Consider the following 12,101-nt stretch of genomic DNA (forward strand, 5'->3'; position numbering starts at 1 on the left):
TTTACGTGGGAGAAAACCCGAACAACCAAAGACCTACATATATATATATATATATATATATATATATGGTACAAATAAAATACGAACAGCCAAAGATGGAGAAGCTCTATACAGTCAATAAAAACAAGACCAGGAGCTGACTGTGGCTCCGATCATGAGCTTCTCGTTGCAAAATTTAGGCTTAAATTGAAAAAAGTAGGGAAAAGCACTAGGCCACTCAGGTATGAACTAAATCATATTCCTGAGGAATATACAGTAGAGGTGACAAATAGATTTAAGGAATTAGATCTGATAGACAGAGTGCCTGAAGAACTATGGATGGAAGTTCGCAACATTGTACAAGAGGTAGCAACTAAAACCATCCCAAAGAAAAAGAAATGCAAGAAAGCAAAATGGCTGTCTGAGGAAGCTTTGCAAATAGCTGAGGAAAGAAGGGAAGCGAAAGGCAAAGGAGAAAGAGAAAGATACACCCAATTGAATGCAGAATTCCAGAGAGTAGCTAGAAGAGATAAGAATGCCTTCTTAAATGAACAGTGCAAAGAAATAGAAGAAAACAACAGAATAGGGAGGACCAGAGATCTCTTCAAGAAAATTGGAGATATGAAGGGAACGTTTCATGCAAAGATGGGCATGATAAAGGACCAAAATGGCAGAGACCTAACAGAGGCAGAAGAGATTAAGAAGAGATGGCAAAACTACACAGAAGAACTATACAAGAATGAGCTTAACATCCCAGATAACCACAATGAGATGGTCACTGACCTCGAACCAGACATCCTAGAATGTGAAGTGAAATGGGCCTTAGAAAATCTGAGCAACAACAAAGCTAGTGGAGGTGACAGTATTCCAGCTGAGCTATTCAAAATCTTAAAAGACGATGCAGTAAAAGTGCTACACTCAATTTGCCAGCAAATTTGGAAAACTCAACAGTGGCCACAGGATTGGAAAAGGTCAGTTTACATTCCAATTCCAAAGAAAGGCAATGCCAAAGAATGTTCAAACTATCGCACCATTGCACTCATTTCACATGCTAGTAAAGTTATGCTTAAAATCCTACAAGCTAGACTCCAGCAGTATGTGGATCGAGAACTACCAGAAGTACAGGCAGGATTTCGAAGAGGCAGAGGAACTAGAGATCAAATTGCCAACATACGCTGGATCATGGAGAAAGCTAGGGAGTTCCAGAAAAACATCTACTTCTGCTTCATTGACTATGCAAAAGCCTTTGATTGTGTGGATCACAACAAATTGTGGCAAGTTCTTAAAGAGATGGGAGTACCAGACCATCTCATTTGTCTCTGAGAAACCTATATGCGGGTCAAGAAGCAACAGTGAGAACCGAACACGGAACCACTGATTGGTTCAAAATTGGAAAAGGAGTCCGGCAAGGCTGTATACTGTCGCCCTGCCTATTTAACTTATATGCAGAGCACATCATGAGAAAGGCAGGGCTAGATGAATCAAAAGTTGGAATTAAGATTGCCGGGAGAAATATCAACAACCTAAGATATGCAGATGATACCACTCTAATGGCAGAAAGTGAAGAGGAACTAAAGAGCCTCTTGATGCGGGTGAAGAAGGAGAGTGCAAAAGTTGGCTTGAAACTCAACATTAAGAAAACCAAAATCATGGCATCCGGCCCTCTCAATTCCTGGCAAATAGATGGGGAAGAAATGGAGGTAGTGACAGATTTTATTTTTCTGGGCTCAAAGATCACCTCAGATGGGGACTGCAGCCAAGAAATTAAAAGACGCTTGCTCCTGGGGAGGAAAGCTATGGCAAATCTAGACAGCATACTAAAAAGCAGAGACATCACCCTGCCAACAAAAGTGCGTATAGTCCAGGCCATGGTTTTCCCAGTTGCAATGTATGGCTGTGAAAGTTGGACCATAAGAAAGGCTGAGCGCCAAAGAATTGAGGCCTTTGAACTATGGTGCTGGAGAAGACTCCTGCGAGTCCCTTGGACTGCAAGGCGTTCAAACCGGTCAGTCCTAGAAGAGATCAACCCCGACTGCTCTTTAGAAGGCCAGATCCTGAAGTTGAAACTCAAGTACTTTGGCCACCTAATGAGAAGGAAGGATTCACTGGAGAAGAGCCTAATGCTGGGAAAGATTGAGGGCAATAGAAGAAGGGGACGACAGAGAATGAGATGGCTGGATGGAGTCACTGAAGCAGTAGGTGTGAATTTAAATGGACTCCAGAAGATGGTAGAGGACAGGAAGACCTGGAGGAACGTTGTCCATGGGGTCGCGACGGGTCGGACACGACTTCGCAATTAACAACAAATATATATATATATATATATATATATATATATATATATATATATATATATATATATATATATATATATATATATATATATTATTAAAACAATGATCACCAAGAGAATACTTTAAGAAAATAAATTTAATTAATCAACCTAGCTTTCGTCAAAATACACTTGACATTGTCTGGGTTAAAAGGCAAGTACTGAGAAGAGACCTATATACCGTTATCAAGCATCTGCTTCCGGCTCTTAGAGCGCGTTATCAGCCCCAGCTGTTCAGAGTGTAACCCAAGTAAGCCTTCTTTAATACATATTCTTTTGTTCCTAATTCGCATTCCCTCACACTCCACTCAATCGGTAGCTTCGGGATTAAGTGGATTCAGGACTGAGGTCTTCCCCCCTCTCCTGTGTGCAACTCCTCCATCGCCCCGCATACGGTTACCCTTAGGGGGTGAGGGTGGGTAGATTGCCTCCAGTATCCCCCTGGGTCACGAGTCCACTTCGGTCCTGTCTATTCATCCCTTGAGGACGCACTATGGATTCCTCTCCCCACTCCGTATTGTTCTCCTTTCCATCCTCCTCCCCATGCACCATACTGGGCGGTCTGCTGTCCGTTCTATTCACCCTTCCCCCGCACATGCTCAAAGCGTTCTTCGCTGCCATCCCATTGAGAGCGCTCCGTTGTTCAGTCCATTGCCGGCGGGCGTCACCCTCGTTCACCCCCTGCTCCTGGTCGTCACCTTTCTCGGGGCTCCTCTGCCTTGATCGTAACTGTTGTTTGGTTGCCCAGCCTCATGCTAAATGCACTGGAGGGGAGTGTCTCCTTTCGTTTAACCATGAGTGAGATGAAGATGAGCCACCACCCCCCACAATGAAATAGCCAGACATGCAATGGTGACTCGCTCACGGTTAAACGAAAGGAGACACCCCCCTCCAGCGAATTAAGGTTTAACATTGTTTTTTTTTTTAATTTAGTTAGTTATCATTGGAAGAAGAAATGAATGAGATTGGTGATGAGAAGAGGGCTGAGAGAGATTAAGAACTTCAATATACTTGGTAGAGATACTTGAAGTGATAATTTGTTGATGTAAAACAATATTTGATTATGGTAATTTTAAATTGATAAAACTTTAAAACAGGTTGAGTAGTAACAGAAATTTAAGCTAGAAATGGAATATATTAAATCTATTATGTTATTTGTGAGAAATAGAGAGATGATAGTGAATGTATTAAGTCGAGCTGTTTATGTATATTTTTTTACCTTGAAATATTTATTTACCCAAACACCACGGTGTGTCTTAAGTACTTTTTGTTAAAATTAAAAAACCAATAAAATATATTTTTTAAAAAAACCTTTTAGAATACATTTATTTTCTGAGAAAAAGTTGTATTTACTTTAGTCAAGTTTCTTCTAAGTTACCCAAGACACCAACCTCAGCTAAAATAACTAAAGAAATTATTCTTTCCTTACTCCCCATTGTGCACTGATTTCTTTATGCAGCTATTTTACATTAAAAAGCAGTGGAACTGCCATATTAAAACCTAACTTATACACTGCATATTGTCTTTCCTGCATTATGACATATTGATGTGCTATGAAATTGTCAGCTTCATTTCAGCTGTACTCTTGCTGTGATATAAAGTTGTCATTGCTTTATTGGATGTAAATATATAACGTTAACAATGAAACTGTACAGTAACACTTTCATAACTGCAGTTAAAAGTACCACAATTAGTGGATTTTAAGAGTACCAAGTTGGCTATCTATTGCATTTGAGTTCCTTATGTGTGTGTATGTATGTGTGTGTGTATGTGTATGTGTGTGTATATATATATGCATGTATATGTATGTGTATATGTATACATATATATACATATATATACACATATATACACATATATACATATACATACATACATACATACATACATACATACATACATATATATATATATATATATAAAGTTAACATGTAGCCTAATAAAAAGATCTACACTAAGAAAAAATATGGTATTTTATCAGGATATATATATAATTGCACCTAATACATTTATGTTTAATTTTAAAAAAGCATTATTCAAGTTAGAAGAAGCAGAGGTAATTGGTATAATTTCACTATTATCCTTTTAATGTGACTTAAACTGTGCTTATCACAGATTCATGGTCTTTATAGAAAGTATGAATGTAAAAGCAAGTTTTATTATTTGTAACGTTTTTAAATATTTGCTGTAAATTATTAGGTAAGAAAAATAGATGACTTTATTTTCTCAGTGAAAATTTGTAGTTACTGGAGAGCTACAATAATAGTAACAATAAATGATATGCTTGTATTATACATCACAATAATTATGCATACCATATCTGGGTAGCAAAAATCTAGAAGGCCACTATATTTCAGCAATTAGTTAGCACTTTGCTACCATATAGTCTTCATCTGCCATGTAATTTTCACTCACACCTCTCAGCCATGTCATCATGCTAACTGGGAGTATCTGTGCTTCCATCAATAAAGAGGGAGGGGTATTTATAACCTACATCGTGTTGGAGAATATATACTTTATTTCTATAGCATAATTAATATACCAAGTGAACAGAAAAATATTCTGTTTTAATCCTATTAATACCAAGGCTTCAATGCTTAAATTTACCTCAGAAATCACTAGCTTTGATTAAGTTTCAGGAAAAGGTCTTGCTATAAAATTTTAATATAGATTTTTTTTTGCAAAACTAAAGCATAAGATTTAAGTTTATGTATTTTTAAATGAATTATTTAGAAGAAAAGCCATATTCATTTCAGAGTTCTTTTAGCCCCAAGCAACAAGTAATTTGCTTGTAGCTTGCAAATTAAAAAGTCCCATTTCACTGCATTTATTGCATCCTCCCGGTGCCAGCCACTGGCCCTATTCAGGGTGATCTAGTCCCTGCTAGTGAGGAGAGATTGGTAGAGCATCTTTACAGTAGCTGTGAGGACTATTTGCAATAGGCGAAGGATAAAATCATCCACACTTGCTCCAGTCAATATTAAATCTTAGGCCTCTGTTTTTGAGGGAGCCTCAAGACTCTACCTCTCCCTTTTGTTTTATAACATCTATATGATGTTCAGCCATCAGTGATGAAGCACCATTAATATCCCAATAACATCCAGTTGTGCATTCCAGCCATCCAAGTGAAGCTATCAAGAGTCAGTCCCAGTGTCGGGTGGTTGTGATGGACTGGATGACATGTCATGAAGAACATATCACAGTTCAGAATGCTGGTTCTGGCTCCTCCACATATAGTACAGCAGGGATCCCCAACCTCCAGGCCGTGGATTGGTACGAATCCATGGCCTGTTAGGACCCAGGCCATGCAAATGGCAAGCAAGCAAGCGAAGCTTTATAGGCACATTCGCCAAATCTAGGTTGTACAAAACCATCCCCTCCTCCCCCCCCCCAATCTGTGGAAAACAATTTTTCTTCCGAAATTGGTCCCTGAAAAAGGCCAGGGACTGCTGTAGTACAGGAATAGCAATAGCACTTAGACTTATATAGTGCTTTACAGAACTCTTTCTGAGCAGTTTGCAGTGTCAACATATTGCTCCCAACTACCAATTTTAGAAGGATGGAAGGCTGAGTTAACCTTGAGCCTGTCAGACTTGGCTTTTTCTGCAGGCACTTGGGCTGTAGTCAGTGGTGGCCGGTTCGCATCCCCTCGGCAGAACCAGTAGCTAATTTTTTGTTGCCCAGGCCGAGAATGGACTTCTGGAAGCGGCATCCACACAGAGAACCGGTTGTTCACATATTTGAATCCCACCACTGGATTAAAGTCCCTTTTAGTTGTTTATTTGTCATGTTTGGTTGCCATTTTGTATACTGCATTACTTTTTTTTTAACATTTGGTTTTTTGTGTATAGCCATATATGGTTTATTGTCTTAATGTGTTTTTTTGTGTGTTTTTTTTAACACTGTCAGAATCATATTGTTTTGGGCAGCTCTGTAAATCCTGTGAATAAATAAACAAACCCGTTCCCTCTCAAGTACTTGATTAAAGCTCGTGTTGATTTTTTCATTAAAGCATATGCATGCTTATATTTATTTGTATATAGTTGTATAAACATGTATTCAAAATTGATTTGCAGACTGCCTGATACCTAACATTTCAGGACTCTTATTTTGGTAAAAAGTGCTTATGATTCAGAAGAACACGGTGAAGTTATGTCACCTTGAATTTTAAATGCTTCTAGTTTTTAACATATTTTTCAAATAAATTGGCAGCTTTTGACATCTTTATAGGATGCTATAAAGTAGCCATTTGCTCATTTTTCAACCAAGGCTGAAAAAAACGTAGTATTTTATTGCCCTTAAAAGCATGTACTTTCAATATAGCACATGAGCCTAACTGGGAATATAGAATCTGCCATTCTGTAGTTAATATAAAATTAACAGGACAGTATTTAAAGCCATGTCCCACTGAAAGACATTTTTATTTTCTGAAATTCAGATTTCTACTCCCAGACATGATTCATAGTCCAACCTATCTGTATATTAAGTTTTTAATTTATTGATTCTATAATGTTTCTGAAATAGAAAACCAGGTAATATCATCAAGGGATTTTTTTTTTACTTTTATCATAAGCTATCATGTCAAAATACCAAAAGAGAGCCAGTTTGATCTAGTGCAGGGGTAGGCAACCTTGGCACTTTTATGGCTCGTGGACTTCAACTCCCAGAATTTCTGAGCCGTGCTGGCTCAGGAATTCTGGGAGTTGAAGTCCACGAGTCATAAAAGAGCCAAGGTTGCCTACCCCTGGTTTAGGGGTTAAGGCAAGAGGCCAGAAACCAGGAGACTGTGAGTTCTAGTCCCACCTTAGGCACGAAAGCCAGCTGGGTGAGTTTGAACCAGTTGCGTTCTCTCAAACCAAACCATCTCACAATGTTGTTGTAGGGAAAATAGGAGGAGCAAGCTGTTATTAGGTATGCTCACCACCTTGAGTTAATTGAGTTATTTATAAAAATAATAAAGGCAGGATAAAAAATAAGCATTACACTTTTGCCAATTTTTTACTGTTTCCAGAACTTTTATAGAAATATAAATATAATAAACAGCTCTCTGTAAACAACTTATGCTTTTTTTCCTTCAAGGGAGATCTTTGGAAATTTAGACTAAGTTTTATTCACATTTAGTCCCTGTAAAATTTGGGGCAAGGAAGACACGTTCTGGATAGTCACAAGAGACTTCTGAATAATTTATTTCTGAGGACCAGAATCATTTATTTATTAATCAAATTTGTATAGGTATCACCATACTTATTCAAATTAATGTTTATATTCTTTATTTGCTTTTACTAGTAATTTTCTTTTTAATACGTATCATTATAGTAACTTTTACAGATGAATCTATTCTATATTAACATGTATGACTGCTTGAATTATTCCTGTTCAGTGTTTGAATGAGTCAGCAGGGCTATACTGTGTTTGTTTATTTATTTATGAAATTTATACATCATCTCAATCCAAGTGGACTCTAGACAGCTTATAGCACATGTAAAAAAATACAGCAAGAATAATATGATAATATAAAATATAAACAACGTATTAAATATTAAAACTGAAAGTTATATTGACCTCTCCAGAATCAATCCTAAATGGTCCTCTAAGGTAGAAACACCAAGTTTTTGCAGTGGCCATAAATTGGGGGTCCCTTTTTGTTTTAGTCAATGAACTGCTCTAAGGGAGGGGAGCCACTACTGAGAAGGATTGGATTTGGGGATATGCTTTCACTGGCCTGTGAAGAGGGGACAGTAGATGGGAAAATGTAACCAAGGAAGAGTATCTTAAAAATCTATGGTATGCAATTAAGGGTTTCAAAGATAGTAATCAATAATGTTCAGTTTCCTACTTATCAACTTAAACCCCCCCCCCCAAATTATTTACACAGGTACATTATTTCTTGATGCACCTGCCATGCCAAGAAACCATATTCCCAAAGAGCAAGGCTGGCACAACATAATTAAATAAGTTGTTAATTGGATTAATACAGTTTAATCCTATCAATAACTATTACTTAAATGTAATTGCCTGTAAAATAAGGCTCCCCATTTATACAATCAATTGGTCCTTATCCCTGTATATAAACTCAGAAATCATTTTTCTCTAGAGGATTCTCAATAGTGGTTGTGGAGTCTAGAGATACAGAGGTTTGCATACATAATAGGTAGGTACCATTTAGTCACGTTTGACTCCAATTCAAACTTTCTTCAGCAGTAATCAGTAGTCCTTGATCCTACCATCCACTTTATTATTTATGTTCTTCCTGTACTCTCAACTTTGCTAATCAATTTTCCTCTTGCATCAGATGCTCAATATATGCCAGTTTCTGCTTGCCTGTTAGAGCTTCAAAGGAACAGTCAGCCTTTATGTGGTGACTGGTTCTTCATGTAATCTAGGGCAAAGGTCCCCAATCCCCAGTCCGTGGACCAGTACCGGGCCGTGGAATGCCAGCAACTGGTCCACACAAACAAGCAAAATCCCCTCCGCAGGATGCAGGCAGCACACAAAACCACACACCCTCCGGTCCGCGGAAAAAAACTCTCTCCATGGAACCGGTCCCTGATGCCCAAAAGATTGGGGACCTCTGATCTAGGGGATAGTTAATAATTAATGTTGTATAAGTTAATCAGGTATGTCAAGAATATTCTTTCTTCTCTCCTTCTGTTTTTTTAACACTTTTTTCAGGTTTAGTTCTATCCAGCTTATTTATTCCTCCCATTTGGCCAAGCCTCACTCATTATTTTTACTATAGATTCTGTCACTGCCAGAAGGCAGTGATACTCAGAAAGGATAAGGATGGCTATCTATATAGTACTAAATCTTGTTATTGTGACCTTTGGGAGGGAGGGAGGGAGGGAGGGAGGGAGGGAGGGAAGGAAGGAAGGAAGGAGCGAGCCATGGTCATGGAGCTCAAGAATAGGCAGCGATTCTGGAGGGTGCTACTGCTCAGTGTAAAAGTCTGGCATTTGTTTTACATGCATATACTTTCATAACAATGTTCACGGGGTTTCCATAATTTTTATAGATATGATTCTGCCATTTATTGGATTATGGGTAATTCATAACCTACAACCATTTGTTTAGTGACCGTTCAAAGTTACAATGGCCTTGAAAAAGAGTGACATGACCGTTTTTCACGCTTAATTGGCGCATCCCCGTGGTCATGTGATGGCATCTAGCATGTATTTATGGTGGTTAGAGTGTCCCGAGGTCATGTGATCACCTTTTGCAACCTTCTGACAAGCAAAGTCAATAAAGATGCCAGATTCACTTAACAAGCAGATTACTGCAGTTACTTAACAACTGCAGGGATTGGTTTAATGACTGTGGCAAGAAAGGTTGTAAATTGGGGCAAAATTCACATAACAACTGGCTTGCATAGCAATGGAAATTTTGAGCTCGTTCGTAAGTCAAGAACTACTTGTATTAGACAGCCATTGCCCCTTTAAGTCATCATTCCAGACATATTTCCATACATAAATAGGGAAACAAAAGCAGTGGGAATGACCTCCCACTTCCTGCCAGCTTCCTTATTGAGTTTCCTTGTGGAAAGCTGAATCTGAATCTAAAATAGTTCTATAACTGAATTATTACAATGGTTAATTAAAAGGTTTGTCTTGATTTTTAATTTTTTTTTCTCTACCCATCTTTGATAGGTGTAACCTCGGTTTTGTTTGTTTGTTCTGGTTTTCTTGGTTTTTACACTGAATATTTCAGTTCAGGAAAACATTTATGACCAAAGTTACTATAGTTTGGAGACAATGAAAACTACAGTGTAGGTGGAACCAGATACAGTACATGGATGGTATGATTTCAACTTTGCAATGTGGTTGAGTTTGATTGCAAAAGAAAGAAATGCTCATAAAAGATACAGGGCTGGCTATGGGGTATGGCCTTTCTTAGCCTTTCATGGTAATGTATTCATGCATTCTGGTCATCACCTCAAGCTACATTTTTATGAATTTATAAGTGTGCATTAATAAATATAAATCAAATTGTAGCTTTCACGTGAATATAATGAATTTTCCTATGTTTAACTTCCAGGCAAAGATTATGATAAAGAGTAGAGGGGTTGCATATTGCTCTACATATGCACAAATATTTTATTCCTGGAAGTGAAATTGTGCCTTTAAGGAATTTGCATTCAGTCCTGATCTTCTCCATCCCCATCCCTAGAGAAAAAAAAAAGATATTTTGTTTGAGAATCAAATAAGATAATGTGATAGTCACAAATTCTTTGAAGTTCCTTGGCTTCTTCTCCAAATCATCTTCTTTGTAAAGTGAATGTTTATGTATTCTGATCCTGAAAGTGTATTTTTCCATAAATAAATGGTATAGTAAGTAGTAGAAAGAAATATGTTTGACTAGAATCAAAGAAGCAGGAGTAAAAAGACTTCTGTTCAAATGTTCATAACATTCTTTCATAGGATTTCATTAAAATGATTTAGTACTTTTCCAGACATGTTATGTTTTTTAATGTATTTTAGAATTTACCATTTGCATATGCAACGCAAACACTACATATATTGCTATTTAACTCATTATAGTCTAAATCTTTTAGTACTAATATATAAAGTGAGAGGAGATGAACTGTATGTAAAACCAGGTGAACATATTAGCAAAAGCAACCACAATACAGCAGGTTCAAAATAAATAAAAAAAAACTTTTTACTTCTTATATTAGAGAATAGTAGTAGCAGTAATCAACACTTAAAATATATTCCTGTTTTGTTTTTAATTAAACCATGTGTGAAATCTGACAATATTTTTCCTTCTAACTTTTAGAAGAACAGACTGCTTGCTGATACATTGAAATCATTTGATCAGTTGCTAAAATGTTCAAAAATGAATATCAGGTAAGGGAGAAATATTTCTGTTCTTTTGTCCTTATTTAATGAAATGAAATGAAAAAAGATACTAGCATGGCAATAGTATATAATATTGAGGAAAAACTGCTTAGCTATATAAATATTCTCTATTTGTTTCTTCTGTGAACTGCTTATAATTGGTTTTTGTCACTCTCAACCTTTTCTACTTTTCTTATTTGATCTGAAAACTTAAAAAAGGCAAGATTATTAACATTATGGACAATGACTGCAGAAATAAAATTTTTGACAATACATTCCAGATAGAATTCCTATGACTTTGCATTATTCATTTAATAAAAATTATATGCTTAACACTCTTAGTACACACTGTGTATACTACAAATTCATTATTTCTTTCCCTTGTCTTAGAAGAATTAAAGATGATGACAATGGCCACTATGGGGTAATGAATAGAATGCTAGATTCAAAATTTACTTGACCACAAAATCCAATGTATGACATTGAGTCAGTCATTCTGTTTCAGTGTAATCAATCTTAGGGGGTTGTTATAAGGATGAAGGAAAGGGTATTTCCAAGGTACTATATTCTGCCTTGTCTTTCTTAGAGAAAGAGGAAATAGTGAACTGCTAAATATTTTTACCCAGCAACTGCCACAGAATGAACAACTGGCAAGTAGATTGGGTCTGTATAATTTCTCTCCAGATAAGAAGAGGACTTGAGATCACCCATAAGTACTCCAGACAGTAGCTCCTCACAAAGAAACTTCAGGACAGCCATCCCTGGTGGTTTAGAGTTATGAGAGAAGAGGGAATAGCCATCTTTTCCCTCAGACTGATTGGCGCCTTGAAAAGGACACTAGGTTCATATACTTTGTTTTCTAATCACTTTTGGAAATTGCTTGTTAATAGCTTTCTGCTATTAGGAACCTTTGGATAGCACTGGGTAAGTTTCCTTCAATCTTTAGTGAAATAAAT

At 37.0% G+C, this 12,101-nt stretch overlaps 1 protein-coding gene across 6 annotated transcripts in view; it reads left to right on the forward strand.

The window, feature by feature from the left end:
* CFAP20DC (CFAP20 domain containing) overlaps positions 1 to 12,101 on the forward strand; it is a 188,866-nt gene that overhangs the window by 9,049 nt on the left and 167,716 nt on the right. For 4 of the 6 annotated variants that reach the window (XM_039326717.1, XM_039326715.1, XM_039326713.1 and 1 more), the window contains exon 2: positions 11,084 to 11,154. In XM_039326717.1, the coding sequence (XP_039182651.1) occupies positions 11,134 to 11,154 (21 nt within the window). In that variant the 5' untranslated portion in view covers positions 11,084 to 11,133. Of the gene's footprint in view, positions 1 to 11,083; positions 11,155 to 11,829; positions 12,070 to 12,101 lie in introns of all 6 variants that reach the window. The other 2 variants (XM_039326714.1, XM_039326716.1) reach the window with 1 other exon arrangement.

Source organism: Crotalus tigris, unplaced genomic scaffold (assembly GCF_016545835.1).
Source record: "Crotalus tigris isolate CLP2741 ecotype Arizona unplaced genomic scaffold, ASM1654583v1 scf7180000024342.5246164, whole genome shotgun sequence".
NCBI classification, from domain to species: domain Eukaryota; kingdom Metazoa; phylum Chordata; class Lepidosauria; order Squamata; family Viperidae; genus Crotalus; species Crotalus tigris.